General features: G+C 36.8%; 1 protein-coding gene across 1 annotated transcript in view; it reads left to right on the top strand.

The window, feature by feature from the left end:
* Window positions 1–17489, top strand: part of LOC150108616 (uncharacterized) — a 58465-nt gene extending 40976 nt beyond the window's left edge. The window contains exons 3-4 of the mRNA XM_090390493.1: window positions 14111–14292; window positions 17278–17489. Of these exons, the coding sequence (XP_090246619.1) occupies window positions 14111–14292; window positions 17278–17489 (394 nt within the window). The remainder of the gene's footprint in view (window positions 1–14110; window positions 14293–17277) is intronic.
* The last annotated feature ends 7293 nt before the right edge of the window (window positions 17490–24782 follow it).

Below are 24782 nucleotides of genomic sequence, written 5' to 3'. Positions count from 1 at the left end.
TAGCAGTGATAGCACAGTGGTAAAAAAACACTCAACAGGCATACAGTCAGGAATACATATCCATACTTGAAGTAGAAAAAGCCATCAAAAGCTTGAAATGTGGAAAGGCAGCAGGAGTAGATGATATTCGACCAGAAATGCTGAATTATGGTGGTATAAAAGTCTTACAGTGGCTGCACTGCATAGTTCAGAAAGCCTGGACAGAGGGACGAATTCCTGATGATTGGAGTGGAGCTCTCATAGTAGCCATATATAAAAAGGGAAATAAAACTGAATGGGAGACTTACAGGGGGTATATCCCTACTGAATGTTCCTGGCAAGATCTATGCAAGCATACTTGAGAAACAGTTGAGAAGAATTGTGGAAGAAAGCTTGGTGAAGAACAAGCTGGATTCAGGCAAAATAGAGGCTGTTTGGATCAGATTTTCACTTTACGACAATTAGTTGAAAAAGCATGGGAATATAATAGAGATCTGTATTTAAGTTTTGTCGATCTGGAAAAGGCATATGACAAGGTGCCAAGAGAGAAGCTATTCAATATGCTACAGTTATATGATGTTAATGGAGCATTATGTAAAGCAATACTTAGTCTTTATTTGAGTTGTAAGTCAGCAGTTAGAATTGAAGGAAGTACAGGAAGATGGTTTAATGTTAAATCTGGTGTCAGACAAGGATGTATATTATCCTCTCTCTTATTCATTATCTGTATGGATCACATTATGAAGGAAAGTGGTATTAAACCCGATATCGAAATTGGAGGTGTTAATCTCAGCTCTTTGGTTTATGTGGATGATGTTATTCTTCTAATTAAATCCGCTACAAGTCTGCAAGATTCCCTGACTAAATAGCTATGGTATGAAGGTCAGCATTAAAAAGACAAAGACAATGAAAATAGGCAGAAATGCTGAAAATATCGACTCTATTGTGAATGGAGAACTTATAAAACAAGTAAAACATTTCAGCTACTTAGGCATGATTTTTAGTGAAGATGGTAAATTAAATATAGAAATAGACAACAGAATCAGCAAAGCTGGTATGGCGGGAAGTCAACTGATTAAATTCATTTGAATAAGAGAGAAATTAGTCGGAACACGAAATTAGCTGTATTCATGACAGTGTTCATACCAATTTTAACTTATTGATATGAGAGCTGGGTCAGAAGTAAAACACTTGACCAAAGACTAGAGACTGCAGATATGAGTCCTGAGAAAGATTAGTGGCATGAACAGATGGCAGCAATGGCAATATCATATTAAAAACGAGGATATTAGGAATGAACTTGATAATGTCAGCATCCAGGAATGCATTAGCATTCCTGGATGCTGACTGGAATGGTAATCTCAGGTGGTATGGTAACTTAAACAGAATGGGAGAGGAAGGTTTAGCAAATCGAGTGTTCTCTGCCAGGTTGGTAGGAAAATGACCCAGAGGAAGAACAAGATATAGGTGGATTGATATGGTACAAAGTGCCTTAGACGATAGAAATATAAGATCTGATAATGATAATATTGGAGTCTTGACAAGTAACAAACTGATTTGGAGGAAAATTGTAGATAGGAAGTTAGTAATGATGTAAATTTTTCATGTAGTACTATCATATCCTGTACACCCCTTGAGGATACATGTCAGGAATTTGATGATGATGATGATTTGCATTATTTTTTTCTTGTACAGAAAATTTGAAATCATTAAACTGACTAATTTAATTCTGTATTATCATCCAGAAAATCATGATATTTAAGACAAAGGGCATTAACATGTTCACTACCAAATGAGAAATCACAATGTGAAATATAGGAGAGATATCAAAAACTGACCATTCTCGTATCTCATTCCCAGGAAATCTGTCCTCTAAATGTGCACATAAACAATTTATAAAATTTAACACGGACCTAGTATCTACTGGTTCAGTCTCTTCTTGTTTAAGTAAAGCATTTACTCTGTCACTCCAGCAAGTGTCACCTTCTAAATACTGATTCCTGATTTTGTTAATCTTCCCTCTGGCAAAATGATGACTGTGTAGTGGTGTAAGGTTCCTCCTTTGTAAGATTTTGCACAGGTAAGCCATTTCTTCAAAAACATCACTTAAAACATTAACAGCTACTTTGAATGTCATGTAATTTATTGTGACAAGAATTAACCATGCGATCATTTGATTTGTCTTTTTCAAAATATGTGATCAGTCCCTCATAGTTTATTATTGCCTGTAATGCAAAATGTCTGGATAGCCACTGCACTTCATTGAGTGGTCTGAATTCAATAGCTTCATTTTCAGACGCCTCGACAATTTCTTTAAATTCATGTATTTTCACTGTGGAACAAGAAAGGAGTGTGTACACTGTTCTCATTAATGTATCAATGTCTCTGATTAGTTTAATTTCCTTCCATGTATCACAGATCCCCAAATCCTCACGGTGAGCTACACAGTGTTGCTGGACAAGATGTGAAACTTCTAATTTAAGTTTTGCAACAACACCATTAACTTTGCCCAGCATCACTGCGGCTCCATCAGAGGTAAACATCACCATTTTTTGGAGATCAGGTTTCTTTTCTTGATAAAACTTTAATAGCTACCACAATGGAGGAGGCATCACATGCCTGCAACTGAATTATTCTTGTTCATTAATATGTTGAACTGAAAGTAAAGAGTTATTCCTCTTAACAACTAATAAGACACTGTCAATAAGAACTTTAATCTGCTCTGGGTTTGATCATTTTCTCTCTCGGTCATCTGAACTTTCACATAGCATACGCAGTGCTCCTGTAGCTGGCAATGAACAATTTTGTTGCCTAAGTTTGTGTACACCATCCAGATGTATTTTACTCGTCAAATGGCGTTTCAAAAAGTCCAACTTCCAAGTGACATCAAACTTCTTCCCATTAGTAAAATCCCCAGCAACCTTTGCATCGCGACAATAAATACAAACAACACCAATTGTAGCATCATACATAAATATTTCATGCAGCTGAATGTTTATCAACTCATGAGCTTTTGGCTTAGCAGTTTTCACTATTTCATCCAGCCATACACTTTTAAAGCAGCTAGCAGTTCGTTTTCGCTTCACACATTTTGCCTCCTTTGAATTTGACATGGTATATCAGTTTTTTGCAATTTTGTTATTTGAAGAATGTTTTTTATTGTTTTTATAAATTTACAAATGTACACTATTCACTGAATAACTTGGCAAGGCAAAAGCTGAACCAACACTAAACATTGCCGAGGGCAACACAAGAGCTAAAAGATATGCCTAGAGGCTAGATTTAATTAACTTGGTTGTATCTCAATGCGTGTACATGAATGTAATTATTTAGTCTACTATTTTAAAATTCCTTTTAAAAATTAGAGAATTTTGAAATGCTATAATATTTTTAATTGTACTCTAATTTAAGTTTTTAAAAGTATTTAATTATTTTTATTAAAATTATGAAACCATTGTTTTAATTCGTCATGATCTTTAACTAATTTGATCAGCCAATCACGTTTGGGAATTTTCCATGAGTCAGGCCTGAGATGTAAACAAACTGCATGCCATTCGATATGCTACTTAAAAATTACACATTTAAGCCACACCCCTTTCACTTTGGCATCAAATCGCTAGCCTCAAATAGGGTTACTGTTAATAATTTATAATTTTTGTGCAACTTCGAGAATGTTATAAAAAATGCAAGGTTATGAAATGCTGAGTTACCGTATTTTTTAAAGAATTTATAAGTTAATGTTTAGGTGGAACTTTTTTAATTAATAAATTTTAATTTCATCTTGAAAATCTAGTGTGCGCATATTTTTTGCTTTGTGCTCTAGTTGTAAAACGTGTGCGTGCACATGCGCACAGCTTAGAGGGAACATTGGCTATGACGTATACTATGGAAACTGTGGCCCTGAGAAAAATAACATCAGCAGGATGGAGGTAGCGGAGATGAGAATGCTTAGGTGGATGTGCGGTGTGACCAGAAAGAATCGTCTGAGAAATGATTATGTAAGAGGAACGGTGCAAGTTACAAACTTATGAGCAAAGATGCAGGAGGCAAGGTTGAGATGGCTTGGTCATGTGATGAGGAGGGAGGGAGAGTATGTGGGAAGAAAGGTCATGCAGATGGGTGTGCAGGGGAAGAGGAAGCGTGGACAGCCAAAGAAGAGGTGGAGGGGGGACTTGAGGATGAATTACTTGGATGTGGCTACAGCCCAAGACAGGAGGCTGTGAAGGAGACTCACCACAAACAGCGACCCTACTTAAGTAGGAAAGAACTTGGATGTGGCTACAGCCCAAGACAGGAGGCTGTGGAGGAGACTCACCACAAACAGCGACCCTACTTAAGTAGGAAAAGCTGCAGAAGAAGAAGAAGAAGTAGTCCCAACTTTGCATCATCTGCATACAACTGAATATTCCCATCCAAATCTTCATCAATATCATTAACATACAAGTTAAACAGCAATGGTCCTAAAACAGATCCCTGAGGCACATCACTAGTGACTTACCTCTTCCTGGATATTGCTCCCCTATACGCAACCTGCTGATATCTATCAGATATCAAAATATCTGATATCTATCAGATATCAGATAGCCAGTCTTTGATCCAGTGCACTAATCTAATATCCAACCCCATCTGCTCTAGTTTCACTATCAACTTATCATGTGGTAATCTATCAAAAGCCTTTGCAAAATCTAAGTATACTACTGTATATCCCTCTCCTCTGTTCAAGGAAGTAGTCACCTTATTGTAATCAGTAAGTAGATTACTAAAACATGACGTCTCTTTAGCAAATCCATGCTGTCCATCAAAGGTAATATTGTTTTTCTCAATTTTGGATCCTAGTTCTCACCAGCTTCTCCAACAACTTAACCAGACAAACCTGACAAAACTTAACCTGACAAACTGATAGGCCTATAATTTGATGCCTGAGTTTTATCACCTCCCTTGCGAAGTGACACAATCTTGCCCTCCTTCCTCTCCTTTGGAACTCGACCTAGTGCAAGACTCATTAAATATATATGTAAAGGCAGATGTTAACTCCCTGGCACATTCCTTCAGAATATAGTGATATATTGTGATATATATATATATATAGGGAATATTTGATATAGGGGAATAGTATTACTATTCCCTATATCAAATATTCTCTATATTCAATACAAAGGTTATTGGCATTAGTGAGACATGGCTGACAGAAGATGAAGTAGTTAGTGTTATAGAATGTGAAAGGTATAATGTGTTAGGGGAGGACAGAAAGAAAAGAATGGGGGGGGTGTTATTGATGATAGTCGATGAACTACAACCAAAGAGTGTAGAAATTCAACTGCAGATCAGTGAAAATAGCACATTTGAGTCAATCTAGTTGAGATGGAGACCAGCAGAACAAAACATACAGTTGGATGCTTTTATAGACCAGGAGATTGGGGATTGTATGGATTGGCAAATAAGCTCAGTGAATGGAGGGCAGGTAATTATTATGTGGGATTTCAACTATGGGAACATAGATTGGAAGGGAAGGAGGAAAGGACACATGGGAGGAAGAGAATAGAATGTATGTATGAATGAATGTATGAATTATTAAGGAATAATTATCTTTGACAGCATGTGATGGTATATACTAGGGGTTTGAGAGTGCTATATCTAGTAATTGCATCTGAGAATTTGACTATAACCAATATGACTATGATGCCACCAATTGGTGAGAGTGATCATATGGTCTTGGAGGGTGGGAGGGGGGGGGCTTTCCACATATACCCCTTCTTAGCTGAACATTCAACACATTCTAAATGTATTGAATGTTCAGCTAAGAAGGGGTATATGTGGAATTACAGGGCTGGTAAGTATGACAAGTTTAGGATATTGCTTAGATCAGTGCCAATGCATGTGTCACATGCATTGGCATGTGACACTGCAAGGGCTGGATGTTGATAGTGCATGGGAAGTGGCAAAAGAGCGTGTGGGGGAAGTAATAGCAAACTGTCAAACTATAGTCAAGAGAGTAAATTAATCATCATCATCATCATCAAATTCCTGATATATACCCTCAAGGGGGTGTACAGGATATGATAGTACTACATGAAAAATTTACATCATTACAAACTTCCTATCTACAATTTTCCTCCAAATCAGTCTATTAAATGTCAAGACTAATATTATCAGGTCTTATATTTCTGTCTTCTAAGGCAGTGCTTCCCAAACTTCTAGATGACCCCCCCCTTTGGAAAAATTAAAATATTTCACGGCCCTCCTCTCGAAAAAAAATTGTAATATATGAATATATATTATTATAATATTTTTTCATTTTTTATTTTGTCTTACCATCATTTTTTATTTTGGTTTAACCAATAAGAATACAATTTGGTCGGCTAAATCCCAAATTGCCAGCCCATCCTCCTTCGTTCAGTATCCCAGTAGATACCCAACAGGGTGCACCACAAGAAGGTGAGGATTAGACATTAGGTCAGAAGCCCTGGTCGGTTCTCTGCATTCCTTTAAAGGCTATGTGGAGGTCTCCTCTCAGTTATACAGCTTTGACCCTTAAGAATGCATTAGCAGAGCTAATCTCAGGTGGTATGGTCATATAAACAGAATGGGCAAAGAAAGATTAGCAAAACAAGTGTTCTCTGCCAGGTTGGCAGCAAAACGACCCAGAGGAACCAAGTTATAGGTGGATTGATACAGTACAAAGTGCCTTAGATGATAGAAATATAAGATCTGATAGGAGTCTTGACAAGTAACAGACTGATTTGGAGGAAAATTGTAAATAGGAAGTTAGTAATGATGTAATTTTTTTCATGTAGTACTATCATATCCTGTACATCCCTTCAGGGTACATGGCAGGAATGTGATTATGATGATAATATTTTTTATATTTATATTCAATACAAAACATGCACAGCGAATATTACAAAAATCAAATGCAAATATTACATTTTTAGCATCTTACATACACATTTGACATGGCACATTAGCTCATATTTTTATATAGATAGATATATTGTTATTGTACATTTGCAGTACAAGCACATGAAACGTCAAACGATTAGTAATAAAGAAAGAATTAAAAACTTGAATGAAGTTTAATAATAACAATTTAATGTGACTGCTACACAAAAAAGTCAATAGCAGGTGAAATATTGAAAATTGCAATTCCTAGATTTCTGCTTTGAAATGAAACTAATATGAATAAGTATATAATTACTAATATTCATTAAGCTCCGAAATACACAGGAAGCAAAATTTGTGAACCCTCACCAATGTGTGATTTTTTTTTCATTAAAATATAAAAAATAACAAAAAAGAAATAATAAATGTTTCTTTTAAGATAAAAAAAATCTACTTAGTCTTAAAACATTTTAAATTTGTTTTCATTATTTCACTCAACAACAAACCCTCAACAAACCCCCCCCCCCAAGGGGGCCACAACTCACAGTTTGGAAAGTGCTGTGCTCAGGCACTTTTTACTGTATCAATCCACCTATATCTTGGTCTTGCTCTGGGTCTTTTTCCTTCCAACCTAGCAGAGAACACTTGTTTTGCTAAACTTTCCTCTCTCATGATATTGCCATTGCCGCCATCTGTTCATGCCCCTAATCTTTCTCAGGACTCATATCTGCAGTCTCTAGTCTTTGGTCAAGTGTTTTACTTCTGACCCAGCTCTCAGATCCATAAGTTAAAATTGGTTTAAACACTGTCTTGTATACAACTAATTTAGTGTTTTGGCTAATTTCTCTCTTATTCCATATAAACGTATTCAGTTGACTTCCTACCATACCAGCTTTGTTGATTCTGTTGTCTATTTCCATATTTAACTTGCCATCTTCACTAAAAATCATGCCTAAGTAGCTGAAATGTTTTACTTGTTCTATAAGTTCTCCATTCACAATTCAGTTGATATTATCAGCATTTCTGCCTATTTTCATTGTCTTTGTCTTTTTAATGCTGACCTTCATACCATATCTATTACAACAGTTATTCAGTTTGGTCAGGGAATCTTGCAGACTTGTAGCGGATTTAATTAGAAGAATAACATCATCCACATAAACCAAAGAACTGAGATTAATACCTCCAATTTTGATATTGGGTTTAATACCACTTTCCTTAATAATGTGATACATATAGATAATGAATAAGAGAGGGGATAATATACATCCTTGTCTGACACCAGATTTAACATTAAACCATCTTCCTGTACTTTCTTCACTTCTAACTGCTGACTTACAACTCAAATGAAGACTAAGTATTGCTTTACATAATGCCCCATTAACATCATATAACTGTAGCATATTGAATAGCTTCTTTCTTGGCACCATGTCATATGTCTTTTCCAGATCAACAAAACTTAAATACAGATCTTTGTTATATTCCCATGATTTCTCAACTATTTGTGCAAAGTGAAAATTTGATCCTGATAGCCTCTGTTTGGCTTGAATCTAGCTTGTTCTTCACCAAGTTCCACAATCCTTCTCAACCATTTCTCAAGTATACTTGCATAAATTTTACCAGGAACACTCAGTAATGAAATGCATCTGTAATTCTCACATTCAGTTTTATTTCCCTTTTTATATATGGGTACTATGAGAGCTCTGCTCCAATCATCTGGAATTCGTCCCTCTGTCCAGGCCTTGTGAACTATGCAGTGCAGCCACTGTATGACTTTTATGTGTCCATACTTTAGTATTTCTTGTCGAATATCATCTACTCCTGCTGCCTTTCAACATTTCAGGCTTTTCATGGCTTTTTCTACTTCAAATATGGACATATATTCCTGACTGCATGCCTGATCAGTGTTTTTTTACCATTGTGCTGTCATCACTGCTTCTTTTATTTAGCAGTTTTACAAAGTAATTACTCCATACTTCTAAGATATCTTTTTCTCCCATTTTCATGTCACCATTATCATCTCTAATTCCTTTTATAGCACTCTTTCCTCTATTTCTGAGCTTCTTCAACAACCTCCGGAATATCTTGCCACCTTGATATTTATTTTCTTTGTTCTTGACAAAGTCCTCCTATGACTTGTGTTTAGCTTTCTTACATTTGTTTCTGTATTTTCTAAGAGCGCAAGCTGACTTATTTTCTAGGAACTTTTGATATGCTTTCTTCTTTTCCTTCATTACCTCTTTAACTTCCTGTGTCTGCCATGAAGTTCTCATTTTGCTATCCTTGCAGACAACCTCACCACATGACTCTGTCTGAATCAATCAGTTTTCTTCAGGGCTTGCCACTTAATCTCTAAGGTTTGATTCTTGTTCTCAAACTGTTTCATTTTTTCTTGAATAATGTTGAATAATGTTTGTATATTTTAGTCTACAGTTCACATCTGAGAGCTGCTCAACTTTTATTTTCTTTAAAACTTTCTTGCATGTTCTTCTTTTCAATATGAAATTCAGTTTTATCCTGCTCAAGACTAAATATTGATCACTTCCAATTTCAAATCCTCTGTTCACTCTGATGTCCTTCACCAGGGAGAAAACATCACTATCAATAATAACATAGTCAATGAGACTTTTCTTATTCCTTGTCTTCTCTCCATGTGAATTTGTGCACATTTTTATGTTGGAACATGGTGTTAGTAATAACCAGGCCATGTCCTGAGCAGAAATCCAACAGATATTTGCCATTATTATTAGCTTTGCTCTTTTCTCCAAATTTTTCCAAAATATTTTTGTATGTCTGACAATCATTTTCTACTTCGCTATTTAGATCCCCAACAAGGTCCAAGTTTTCCTTTTTCATTGTGTCATTTTCTTTCTCTAAAGCCTGAAAAAATTCCCCCACTTCTACCTTAGTAGAACCTTCTGTGGAACTATAGGCACAAATAAGTCTCATTGTCCAGTTCGCCATTCTCATATTAGTCCACATCACTCTACTTGAGTTTGCCTTCCATTCAAGAAGATTAGCCTCGTATTTAGTGTTGAATACTATGGCTACTCCTTGTTTTCCTTGATTGTCATTGCCTGAATATAACATTTGGTATTAAACTGGTGAGATCTCAGAAAGATCTCACCAGTTTTTGTCTTTTTTGTTTCAGTCACTCTATTATGTCGATCTGGTGCTTATCCAGTTCCTCAGCTAGTTCCATTTCTTTGCAATTCAGGCTCCTTATGTTGATAGTACCGGTCTTGAACTCTGGTGATGTTGAGTTGGGGTGAGTTTTAGGATTTATTGCAGTAGCTGACTTTTTGCTACTGCAATAATCAGAGTTTGTTCTGATTCCTTGATGAAAACAATGGCGGCCCTTGTTTAACCGTGCGATGCCCCATCCGACATGAAATTCTGTCGTGTTGTACCATAATTTGAATTTTTAGTTTAAGCCAATAAGAATACAGTTTGGTCGGCTAAATCCCAAATTGCTAGCCCATCCTCGTCTGTTCAGTATTCATGTAGATACCTAACAGGGTGCCTTACGAGAAGGTGAGGATTGGACATTAGATCAGAAGCCCAGGTCAGTTCTCTGCATTCCTTTTAAGGCTATGTGGAGGTGTCCTCTCAGTTATATAGCTTTGACTCTGAAGCACCTCTAGAGAGAGAGAGAGAGAGAGTAAATTAAGTGGGAGTTAAATGGATAAAAATATCACCATTAAGCCGGTGTTTAAAAAAAAAGAAAAAAAATGTGTAGGGAATTCAAGGAGAAAGGTGACTAGCAGGCACATGAGCAGCACAAAGCGTAGGGCAGAAGGCGACCAGTGTGGTAAGAAATGCAAAAGCAGAGTACGAAAGGAAATTAGCAGTGTAGCCCAGAGATAATCCCAAACAGTTCTTTCAATATGTTGCAAATAAAAGGAAGATTGTTTATGGCAGAATGATTTTAATGAATGCTGATGGTAGTGAGGGAACTGAATCAGTCATAATAGTAGAATGCTAACGAACACTTTGCAAGAGTATATTCTCCTGGTGGAGATATTGCAGTAATGGGAGAGGCTAAGACTTTTATGGGAAGTGAGGTGAATAAAATGCAGGTGCATAGCATATTACAGAACCTTTATGTGAATACAGCTATTGGATTAGATGGTATTCCAGCTTGAGTTTTACGAAAAGGTGCTAGGTAATTGTTGGTGCCTTTGACCACATTGTTTAATCTATCTCAGCTCTGGGGTAGTCCCAGTCTGGTGGAGAGGGAAATAGTTCCATTGCATAAAGCAGTCTTGAAGACTGATTTAGCAAATTACCGATCGATCAGCATATCTGGAGTTGTCAAGTTCTGGAGAAGTTGGTCAAGAGCAAGATACAGGCATGAATAGATGGAAATGAGATACTATATGTATGGAAGAGGGCAACATGGTTTTGTGAAGGGTAGATAGTGCCTCAGTAACTTGCTAACATTTTATAATGTGACAGCTGACCTTGATAAACATAATAGATTTACAGCGATACTGTTGGACTTTGCAAAAGCCTTTGATGCCATATGATTCTGAGATTTGTTTGCCAATGATGCAAAATCATAGTTAATACAGATGTTAAAATTTTGTAGGTTGATTTGGATAGAACTGGGTAGTCTGGGCATAGGAGAATGGATGTCAATTTAATGTGGGAAAGTGTAAAGTGAAAACATTACCAGCTGTATACTACATTGATTGAACTCTACTCCAAGAAATTGATGAAGCCAGAGATTTGGGAGCGCGGGTGGATAGGGAGTTGATGTTTAGAGGGTACATAGCAAAAGTGGCTAAAGCGGTTCATCAGATTACTTGGTTACTGAAGAATACTTTGACGAGCCGAGACAAGCAGGTTATTATACCTCTTTATCGAGCCTTGATAGGATCACCTGGATTTCTTGGTGATGAGGGGGGGGGGTGGAGAGCATCCAGAGCTGAGTGACCAAAATGGTAGCAGGTCTATGGGATGAACCATATGAGAACAGATTGAAGATTTGTGGGTTACAGAAATTGGTTGAAAGGCAGAAAAAAGGGTTATGATTCAGACATACAAATTACTGAAGGGTTTTTACAAGATTAATTCAGAGGAAATTTTTCAGAACAGGTCTGGTGGTGGGAGAACTAGGGACCATCCTTGGAAACTGAATAAGAGTATAGTTAGCAAGGGTATTAGAACTAGATTTTTTTGGAGAGTGGTGAATGAGTTGAATAGGCCTGCCAGAGTCTGTTGTGGGTGCCATGAGTATGAATGAGTTCAAAGCAAAATATGATAGATACTATGCAAATATAGGATAGTTCTTTGCATGATGTTTACAGCTTCTCTCAATGAATCTAAGGACTCTGTTGAGTAGCCCATAATAATAATTACAGTTTTACTGCAATCTGTATATTGAGAAGGATGCAAGGTGTCTGTGGAAATATTTATTTTGTTAAATTTTTGACATTTGAGCTGTTGATTAGTAAGGTATGCATTCCTCTTAGTAGCTTTGTTAACAAAGCTTAACAAAGTCACTTTACTTTTTAATTCATAACCTCCAATTACAAAGAGGGAAAGGACTCAAGTGATGAATGTTAGTCTGAATTAATTAGCATTAGTCAACTTAGGTGAGGAGAAATGTAATTGGCACAGCTGGTGTAAACAAACCAGCTTCCTAATTGCACAGTGACCCAATGATTAACAGCTGGCATAAATTGATACTCTTTGCTTAGAACTGTAAATTAAAGAACTATGTCACAGTATACAATTTTTTTTTAATTCGAGGTTTAATTAAAAATTATGAAGCTATGGCTAACAGCTCTATTTGGAAGATTGTTTACTTATAAGGTTTATTTATTCGTATTGGATTCCCCTTTCCACAACTATCCCTGGACTGGTTGAGCCCTCCTAATGAGGGATTAAGTATGTATTTTATGACTAGATCCGTGTTCACAGGCCAGTTTGCCTGTTCTGAAGGACAAAAAACCCAGAGTTTCCAGTAGAAAAACCCTCTACCTCTGTATAAGACCGGCTAATTCATCTTTAGTTGAAAGAGTAACCAAATAAAGATTCCTTACATCATGGATATGAATTGAACCCAGGTCTTTCTGACCAAAGGGCTTCAGTCTATACTGACTTAGCTACGGAGTCTCTACTCACAATGTAAAAAAACTGTTATTATTTAGAATTTTTGATTTTCAAGCTAAAGTTTTGATTTTAATAGTACAGGCTGCTTGTATATCTCATTATGAAGATTTTAGGTAAGTGATATTAATTTAAACTAATGTAACATTTCAAAATTTAAATATTAATTCTGCATTTTCATTTTTTATAATTTTATACATCTCTGATGCATTTTTATGTCTTCTGTTATTGTTTGCATTTGTACTTTTTCATATTACTGTTTTGTGTTCTTTATTCATTTAATTTCCTGTGTTGAGACCACATATTTTTAGAATACAGCAGGTTTATGAAAATAAACACTAGAACCCAACAAGTTTCATCATCAGGGTACATGACTTGTATAAAAAGACTAGAAAAAAATGACACACAGCAGTTATCAAAACTTCATACTAGCACATTGTAAACAAAGTGATCAGAAAAACTGTTATATTAACTAATCTGCAAGCATTGGGACAATTCTAGTTCTTGCTGACACATTCTGTGGCATTACATGCGTCATATCCTATTTTCATGGTTGTTAGATTTTTAAAGAATGCAGACCATACTTGGTGTAGGAACTTGATTTTTGTTACATTATGTGGGGATATGGAGCATTTTTGTTCATATCTGCTTCCTCTTAATCCTTTTGTCTTCTGTCATCAATGTATAATTTCCTGCCATTATATTTTCCATGATTTCCTTTTTTTTCCCCCTGTTCTTACCCACTATTTCCTCACTTTATTCATGGTCATGGTACTTGACATACGTAAACATTGATATGTTGTCATATGATTTTTCACCATTTCATTGATCTGCTGATTGCGATATCATTTGCTAGGAAGTTCCATTCATGGTGAAGATTTTGAGCTTTTACTGTTTGTAAATCTTTGGCTTAAAATAACATTAAATTCTCTGGACTTAGGCTGAGACTTAGTTCGTCAGTGCATCGTTTCACTATAGTGATATTCGCTATATTGCATATCTACTTGTATATATTTATTATAATCTTAAGAAGACCAGTGCAATTTGTGTGCAGTAAATCATGTAAACTAATTTGTGATATTTTAATTACACAAATGTTAATGATGAAAATTTACAATAAATCATTATGTACTTGCAGGATGGAAAAATTAACTCTTTCCAGTTGTTCACCCAGTCCAGTTCACTCATTAAGTACAAGTTCAGATACTGATGATTGGCCATATGTTGACTTGACCTCAGATAATATAGGTAGTGATTATAACTTTTTATCGTCATCAGATACTTTATTATCTGGTCCTCTGGAAGAAGAAAGTATTACAGGTATGTTGATCAATGTGTTTACATTAATATTTTATGTTATTAGATAAAATAGATGTCAGAGTAGTTCCAAGACTGAAGTTACAAAACACTTTGTTAATTTTATAACATAGATTAATGTGAATTTAGTTGGAAGATAAATTTCATTGCCCAGTATAAAACTACTGCTCTGCTTACTGGAAGTCAGAAATGACTTGAAAAAGTTCCACTTTTCCAAGCAAGGTTTTCAAATTGTGTAAACAATAAACTCTCGTAGACAAGCTTATACGTTGGTTATGCATTACTAAATAACTTAAAGAATTGACAATGTACATAAAAATATAAATTAAACTTTAATAAATATTTCCGATATTTCGGCAATGTCACGTTGCCATCTTCAAAGGAACTTACAAAAAAGGCACGTGCACGTAGGCACTACAACACAGTAACTGAGAATAAATTGAGGAAGCTATTGTTCTCCTAAAAGTCCTGATGGTGCCCCCTAATGGGCTATGTAGGTATTAGGTATTCTTGGCTGTTGGGCTGAAGGTCTGCTGATGTAAACCTTCCAAATTTGGGGCAGTCTCATGCAACCAAATTTGTTGAGGTTTGGAGAGTTTCTTAGCTCTATACCTCCCCCCTGTATTTATGAACTCCCAAAAATACATAAAGAAAATGTGTCATTACGTCCCATAGTGGATGTCATTGATTCCCCCACATACAAATTAGCTAAACATTTCACCAAAGTACTCGCACGCTATACTGGCAACACATCATCACACACAAAAAAAACTCGGCCCCCTTCGAAGCCAGCATAGGAAACATTACACTCCAACATACTGACATAATGGTCAGTTTTGACATCTCCTCCTTATTTACAAATATCCCACTCAAGGAAACTTTAGAGCTAATCCAAGCTAAATTTCCTCCCGATATCTCAGCCCTATTTCAGTTCATAATGAACTCAGACTATTTCGTTTAGGGGAAAATTCTACAAACGAATAGAGGGGACAGCCATGGGTTCACTACTCTCCCCACCCTTGTCCAGTTTCTTTATGGAAACCTTTGAATAAAAAGCCTTAGCCTCTGCCCCACAAAAACCAACCATATGGCTTCGCTACGTCAATAATGTGTTTGTTATTTGGCCACATGGCTCTGATACACTCCTCTCCTTCTTAACACACTTAAACAACCAACACCCCCAGAATCAAGTTCACTCTGGAAAAAGAGAAAAACAACAGCCTCGCTTTCAACACTAGTCACCCGCCAGCCTGATGGAACGTTGGTTTTCTGAGTTTGTAGAAAACCCTCCCATACAGGTAGGTACATTCACCAACAATCCCCCCCCCCCTCCACACACACACACACACAACAATATGGAGTGGTGAAGACTCTCGTGACAATTTCTTTGTGGAAATTTTTATCTGATAATTTTTGTGAAAAATAAACTTTCAACATCTTTCTCTAAATCCAGAGTAATTTAATAAAAAAAAAAAAAAAAAAAAGGTAGCAAACCTTTTGTCAACTCCTATAGGTAAAGATGACCTTGCTACTGCTTCTGCCTAGTATCTCCAACTCTGGGCCTGGCTCCCACTGAAGAGACCTCAATAAAGGTCGAAACTAGTCTGGGTAGTGGCCAATCCCTTAATGCATAACAGTATACATATCCACAAGGAGATGTGTTTTGCATTATGGGAGATACTGGGATAGGAGTGTTGGTAGCTTGCTCCACCTTTGCTACGAGTTGTCTGGTGTTGTACTACTTACCCAAGTAAGATAGTGCAACACTATATTCAGTCCTGAAGATATTTTCAGGTGCAAACTTTGTTTGCTCTCACTGGGTAAAGGATTAAACTAAATTTATTATATTATTATGACCACTATGTTTGATCATTGCTGGTTGAATATCATCTACATCTGCCTTTCCATATTTCAAATTTGTGACTGCTTTTTCTATGCTAAAATATACTTATGACTGCATTCTTCCTTTGGTGTTTTCTATCAGTATTAGTATTCCAGATATCTAGAATATCCTTATCTTTGGTTTTTGTTTCACTTTTATCATCTTTGATCCCTTTCGCATTACTCTTCTCAGTTTTATAAGCTTTTTTGGTACCCTCAGGAAACAACAAAGCCTTGGGAATATTTTGCCATCTTCATGATATTTACCTTTTACACGTACCTTACTTTTTTAAACTTTTTTTTTTCTGTATTCTCTGAGGGCACATGTTGCCTTGTTAGAAATTTCAGTATAATTTCTTCTTTTCTAGAACTGCCTCTAACTTCTTGAATCCACTATTGCATTCTGATTTTCTGATCACCTTCACTACATGCTTATCTATGTAAATTAATTTTCTGTATATTTTGCCATTGAGTCTCTAAGGTTAGTTCTTGATTTTGAACCTCATTTTTTCTTGTTTATTTAAATCTGTTTACAGTTCACCTCTTGAAAGTTTCTTGACATTCTTTTTAAAATTTGTGTATGTATTTTTCTTTTTATCTGATATTAATTTTTATTTTGATCAAAACTAAAAGGTAATCATGTCCTATTTCATATCCCTGCATACTGTTGTATCCTGAACTAGTCTGAAGGTATCCTCAACAATAACATAGTGACTTTTCTTATTTCTTGTCTGTTCTCTGTATGTGAATTTGTGCACATCTTTGTGTTTAGCATTTCTGAGCATAAATCCATCAGGTTCTTAGCTTTGTTATTACTAGCTTTGACCTTTTCTCCAAATTTTTAGAAAATAATTAGATGTATTTACTATTCTTTGCAGTTGTAATTTGAAAAACAGTTATGAACCTTCCTGGTATTCTAGACCAAATGCAAACCTCTGCTTTCACTGATAAGCAAGTGTTGTATTGTCTTAAACTGCACCAAAACCACATAGTAGCTAAATTATTTTTTGTTCCACATTTCTTACGAGTACATAGTTTTTAAAATTTATATATCAATAGTTTTTTTTAATATGCTGTACTTAATTATGTGTTTTTATTTTTATATAGATCACCTAGGATTAAGTTCCTTTGAATGGACAAACTCACTTACCAATTCCTTCACTGACCATCTAATTTCTAGTGACAGTAGCTCAGAATGTATTTTTAATTCACCAAGCTCTCCTAAACCAGATAAAAGAAGAAGCAGATCGCCTGAATGCACATCTTCTTCAAAATCTTGGTTTGTAGTGAAACATTTTAAAAATAATATTAGACTTTGAGTGTTTGGTTAGGAATTCAATATTTTAGATCTATATCTAATTGCTTTAATCATTTATTGTATTTAGTTTTTCTGAAAATGTTTATATGTATATGTAGAAAGTATTTTACTTTGGGTATATTAAATGTTAAAAATACCAAGCAATTTTAAACCTGGTTTTACTCCATTTCCCAAGTAAGCAAACAGACAAACAAGTCAAGTTTGCACCTGCAAGTGATGCAAGTCTAGCTGATCCTACAGGTAATATACCCAAGGTAAAATACTTTCTACATTTATATCTCCTCCAGAGATTTTTAATTAATAAGGTTAAAACACCTTATGGCAACTTGTTCTGGTAAAATACTTATAAGCTCTGTATTACTAAATCTTGGTATTTCTAGCCTAGCTCCCACTGATGAGACCTCAATAAAGGTCGAAACTGGTCTGGGTAGTGGCCTCTTGCCTTTAATACAAAACATCATGCATCCCCTTCTTGGAGATGTGTTTTGGCATTAAGGGTAAATATTAAGATTAGTGATCGGAGCTTACTCCACCTTTATCACGTGTTGCCTTGGTCTTGCACTACCTGTAGGATCAGCTAGACTTGCATCACTTGCAGGCGCAAACTTGACTTGTTTGTCTGTTTGCTTACTTGGGAAATGGAGTAAAACCAGGTTTAAAATTGCTTGGTATTTTTAACATATATATAAACATTTTCAGAAAGTGCAGTTTGAAGAGACAATCATCCTTTAAAAAGACTTGTGTTTAATTCTCATCATGGCCTAAAGGAGCTTTATATGTGTTTTTTCAGTTCAAGTTGAGTTAGCCAATCTCATATAGAGGTAGAAGTATTTTTTCCTCCTGCAGAACAGCTGCTCAGAGAACACATGAAATTAATAGAAAAAATATTCTTTAGTGTGTTTAGATATTTTGTAGTGTCCAGTTAGGACTCAGGACTCTTACAGTTAGTCCTAGAACTTCATGGCAGTGCAATGTAATAATAACTTGGTTTTGTATCATATTATTATTATTATTATTACGGGCAACTCCAGGGAGTCATTAGACTCATCGAGGGAGGCCCCAAATCATTTTCATCACAACTATTCGACATTCATACAGTATCTATCATACCTCGCCTTAAACTCATTCACTGTCACAGCATCCACCACAGACTCAGGGAGCGCATTCCACTCATTCACTACTCTAAAAGTAAAGAACCCAGCTCTAACACCTTTACTAACCACACTTTTGCCCAGTTTCCATGGATGTCCCCTAGTCCTCAAAAAACCAGTCCTGTTCTCAAAAATATCTTCTGAATTAATTTTATAGAAACCCTTCAGTAATTTGAATGTCTCAATCATATCTCCCCTCCTCCGCCTATCAACCAATTTTTGCAACCCACAAATCCTCAACCTGTTCTCATACGGTTCATTCCACAGACCTGCTATCATCTTGGTCACTCGCCTCTGGATCCTCTCCACCTCCTCCCCATCAAGAAGAAACCTAGGTGACCAAATCTGAGCACAGTAGTCGAGATGAGGTCTTATCAAGGCTCGATACAGAGGAACAATAACCTGCTTGTCTCTGCTTGTCAACGTATTCTTCAACAACCAAGTGATTTGATGAGCTGATTTGGCCACTTTTGCAATGTGTCCCCTAAATTTCAATTCCTTATCCACCAACACTCCTAAATCTCGTGCCTCATCAATTTCCTGGAGCACGGTTCCACCAATGCAGTAAACTGCCTCCCATCTTTTCACCCCAAAATGCATAACCTTACATTTTGCCACATTAAATTGACATCCATTCTCTTTAGCCCAGATCTCCAATCTATCCAAATCATCCTGCAAAATTTTGACGTCATCTGCATTCACTATTGCCCTACCCAACTTCGCATCATCCGCAAACAAATGAACTGTTCCTCTCAGATCCTTTCCTATATCATTTATGAACAAATTAAACAGCAGTGGTCCAAGAACAGATCCTTGTGGTACACCACTAGTCACAGGCCGTCTTGTGGACTCTACTCCTGAGTAAACCACTCTCTGATATCTCTCCGTCAACCACCCTCCTATCCATCTCACCAACCCTATGTCCATTCCCATATGCTGCAATTTACTGATTAGAATTCCATGTGGTATCCTGTCAAAGGCCTTAGCAAGGTCCAGCAGAATCACTGTAAACCCATTACCCTTATCCAGTTCAGCCGTCACTGTGTTATAATACGTGAGCAAGTTACTGAGGCATGACCTACCCTTCACAAAACCATGCTGTCCCCGATACAGTATCCCATTTTCTTCTATCCAATCTTGTATTTTCCTCTTGACTATTTTCTCTAAGACCTTGATAATGATTCCTGTTATGCTGATTGGCCGGTAATTTTCAACAGCAGCCTTGGAACCACCTTTGTGCAGTGGAACTATTTTCCCCTCTTTCCACCCCCTTGGGACTGACCCAGTCCTGAGGCTCAAATTAAACATAATAGTCAAGGGCACTGACAATTCTTTGGCCGCTTCACGTACGACACGAGCTGGTGTACCATCCAATCCCACAGATGTATTGACATTGAGGTTCTGTAATAGACTAGTTACCTCTACCTCATTCATCACAATTCCAGTATAAGCTGTTGGTTCCTCCATTTCCGCAAAGCCACCTCCTGGATGATATACTCTTGCAAAGTGCTCGCTCAGTAATTCCACAACATCGACTGATTCAGTTACCTCCCTACCCTCAGCATTTTTTAAGATCATTCTACCATGAGCATTTTTCCTTTTACTTGCAACATATTGAAAAAACTGTTTGGTATTCCCTTTAGCCTGCATGGCCAATTTCCTTTCGTAATCTGCTTTTGCTTTTCTTACCACCCTTGTTACCATTCTGGCCTGAGCTTTATACTGTTCATGCACCTGATGGTCACCCTTCTCCTTAAATTCCCTCCACAATTGTTTCTTTTTTTGCAGCTCAAGCTTAATAGTGTTATTCATCCATTTAACCCCTACCTGATTTATTATTCGGACTCTTGGTATACAGTCAACCATTGCCTCCTGCAAACAGTTCTTAACCACCTCCCATGCACCATCAACATCCAACCCTTGCAGTTTTACATGCCATGGCATTGAGCCAAGCACACACCTAAGCTTGTCATACTTACCAGCCCGGTAATTCCACATATACCCTGTCTTAATTGTAAATGCGACTCCTTTAGCCACCTCCCAAGTCATGACCTTATGGTCACTCTCACCAATTGGTGGCTACATGGTCATGTTCCTTACAGCTACATTCTCAGTTGCAGTTACTAGGTCCAGCACTCTCTGCCCCCTGGTATTTTCCAATACATGTTGCCGTAGATAGTTGTCCCTTAATAACTGCATAAAATCCAATTCCTTCCTCCCATGTGCCCTCTCCTCTTTCCAGTCAATGTTACCATAATTGAAATCACCCATAATAATTACCCTCCTTCCATTCATTTCTTCTATTTGCTTATGCATACTATTCCCACCATCCCCTCCATCACCCGGTCTATAGCAGCACCCAATCGTATATTTTGTTCTGCTAGATTGTATCTCACACCAAACAGCCTCAAATGTGCTTTTTTCCCCATCCTGCAGTTCAACTTCTATACTCCTTGGCTGTAGCTCATCAGCTATCATCAATAACACTCCTCCCCCCTTTTTATTCACCCTGTCACTCCTGAACACGCTATACCCATCGCATTCAATCCCACTAGCTTTATCATCTTCTGTCAGCCATGTTTCACTAATACCGACAACCTGTGGCCTGGAAGTGCCAACCATGGCCAAAAACTCTTCCTTCTTGTTCCTAATACTCCTGGCATTAGTGTACATGAATCGCAGAAGCCCATTTGTCCCATCCCTACTTTGATTCCTTATACTAATTATCCCATTCTGATTTGTTGTCCGTCGTACTCGCCCGGGCATAATATACTCATTCATACACTTAACTGCCCCCCCTAAAGTCTGCATATCTACTCCCCCCCTCTTAATGAATCTAGTTTCCCTGAGTCTGTACATCCACTTCCACATCATTCATCAACACTCTTTCAAGTCTCCGTACACCAACTCCATTCAAATGTAACCCATCCATCTTATATAAGTCCTTTCGCCCATCGAACTCATTCCACACATCCACAAATTCCACACCACTCTCCATGCATAACCCACGCATAAAGTCATTGGCAATTATGGCCCTCCTTCTAAACACTTCGCTGTCATACCGTGGTAAGATACTCACCATCCTAACTCTCTCACTCTTCTCTTTTGCTACCTCAAACAACTCCCTCACATCCTCTATCATTTCCATTTTGTCCTCTTTCAAATCATTCGTTCCTGCCACTATTATCATCTCTTTCACCCTCTGTTTTTGCAGTCGAATAGATTCGCTGACGTCCTTTATGTTCGCACCTGGCTGGTACGACTTCGTTAAACTCTCAATTACGCCTCTTAATAGCGAATCCCCATACAGCACTCGCTCCTTCATTTTATTGACGTTTACGTACATTCTATTATTTGCCGTCACAGACTTCCGCCGGTTATTTGTCGGTATGTTCAACACACATTTTTGCATACGCTCCAGTTGTCGTTTGGCTCTGTGTATCGCGCCATTTAAACGGGCAATTTCGCTACTCGCATTTATCTCACCATTTTCATTATCGATCAAATCATCCATTCCTTCGGTGTTTCTACCTTCATTTACACTTTCAGCGACGCTCTCACACATATCTGGCACTACCACGCAATTCTCTAGTACACCGCCATTTTCTACATTCTGACTACCGTTAACGATATCAGTCTCGATACACGAAACACGCTTGAAGTCCTCATTCTCTTTACACTTTCTACACATATTAACTCCACTATCACTTTCTAACCAGACTCCTACCGCTCTTCGCAAGGCATACATCTCACAGACAGCACATTGCATAAATTCTTTTACATCAAAACTCTTAAGCAAGCATGGCGACCTGGCCGCCATTTTTTTCTTTATCGGTGCCATGTGTACGCTATCTTTTCTTAAAAATAATAATTAAAATAACAGAAAACACGCAAAAATTGCACAGACACACCAAGAAACAAAAAGCAAACAATACTACTTAAAATTCTGGTAAAATATCTAATGTTAACACAAAATAATACTGATCTTTTCAGGAGCTCTCAACAAGTCGACGATCTAATCCGTGCGACCCCAAGCGACTCAACCCAGTTATGAACCCAGTTAATCCTCTGATAGGGCAGTTAATCCTGTTTTCATAATTTACTGTATCTGTTTGCTGGTTTGTCTGTTTTGTAGGATGAAAAACAGGAGTTTCTAGCAGAAATAATATTTCTACTGCTTGGTTAGGAATTCAGTATTTTAGATCTATATCTAATTGCTTTAATCATATATTGTATTTAGTTTTTCTGAAGAAAAAAAAAAAAAAAAAAATATATATATATATATATATATATATAAACATTTTCAGAAAGTGCAGTTTGAAGAGACAATCATCCTTTAAAAAGACCTGTGTTTAATTCTCATCATTGCCTAAAGGAGTTTTATATGTGTTTTTTCAGTTCAAGTTGAGTTAATTCAGCTTCATTTGAAAAGATGTTATGAAGATTCTTCACATCCTAAGCAGAACTTGAACTCAGGTTGCGTCCAAAGGGTATCATCGTTTTTGACTAAACAATGGAAATAGTGTGTGGTATACAGTAAAGTCCTGGTTATCTGATATGGTTGGATAAATAAAAACATTGGATATTACGGAAATGGCAAATGTGGGATGATAGAAACACAAATTGAACAAAGTCCGATTGAAGTTAACATGAAAATCATCATCATCAAATTCTTGACATGTACCCTCAAGTGGTGTACAGGATATGATAGTACTACATGAAAAATTTATATCATTACTAACTTCCTATCTACAATTTTCCTCCAAATCAGTGTTACTTGTCAAGACTCCAACATTATCAGATCTTATGTTTCTATCGTTTAAGGCACATTATACCGTATCAATCCACCTATATCTTGGTATTCCTCTGGGTCGTTTTCCTGCCAACCTGACAGAGAACCCTTGTTTTGCTAATCTTTCCTCGCCCGTTCTGTTCAAGTGACCATACCACCTGAGATTAGCTCTGCTAATGCATTCCTGGATGCTGACAATGTCAAGTTCTTTCCTAATATCCTCGTTTTTTGATATTGCCATTGATGCCATCTGTTCATGCCTCTAATCTTTCTCAGGACTCTCATATCTGTGGTCTCTAGTCTTTGGTCAAGTGTTTTACTTCTGACCCAGCTCTCAGATCCATAAATTAAAACTGGTTTGAACACTGTCTTGTATACAGCTAATTTAGTGTTCCGACTAATTTCTCTCTTATCCCATATGAATTTATTCAATTGACTTCCTACCATACCAGCTTTGTTGATTCTGTTGTTTATTTCCATATTTAATTTACCATCTTCACTAAAAATCGTGCCTACGTAGGTGAAATGTTTTACTTGTTCTACAGGTTCTCCTTTCACAATGCAGTTGACATTTTCAACAATTATACCTATTTTCATTGTCTTTGTCTTTTTAATGTTGACTTTCATACCATATCTCTTACAACAGTTATTCAATTTAGTCAAGGAATCTTGCAAACTTGTAGCGGATTTATTTAGAAGTATAACATCGTCCGCATAAAGCCAAGAGCTGACATTAACATCTGCAATTATGATATCATGTTTAATACCACTTTTCTTCATAATGTGATCCATATAGATAATGAATAACAGAGGGGATAATGTACATCCTTGTCTCACACCAGATTTAACATTAAACCATCTTCCTGTACTTTCTTCAATTGTAACTGCTGACTTACAACTCAAAGAAAGACTTAAGTATTGCTTCATATAATGAACCATTGACAACACCATATAACTGTAGCATATTGAATAGCTTCTCTCTTGGCACCTTGTCATATGCCTTTTCCAGATTGACAAAACTTAAATACAGAACTTTGTTATATTCGCATGCTTTCTCAACTATTTTTCGTAAAGTGAAGATCTGACCCTGACAGCCTTTATTTGGCCTGAATCCAGGTTGTTCTTCACCAAGCTTTTCTTCCACAATTCTTCTCAATTGTTTCTCAAGTATACTTGCATAGATCTTGCCAGGAACACTTAGTAGGGAAATACCTCTGTAATTCTCACATTCAGTTTTATTTCCCTTTTTATATATGGGTACTATGAGAGCTCTACTCCAGTCATCGGGAATTCGTCCCTCTGTCCAGGCTTCCTGAACTGTGCAGTGCAGCAACTGTAAGACTTTTATACC

Source organism: Typopeltis vanoorti, chromosome 3 (genome assembly GCF_054136105.1).
Source record: "Typopeltis vanoorti isolate ZY-2024b chromosome 3, IOZ_Tvanoo_1.0, whole genome shotgun sequence".
Classification (NCBI taxonomy): domain Eukaryota; kingdom Metazoa; phylum Arthropoda; class Arachnida; order Uropygi; family Thelyphonidae; genus Typopeltis; species Typopeltis vanoorti.
This window is presented reverse-complemented; position numbering and strand designations above follow the sequence as displayed.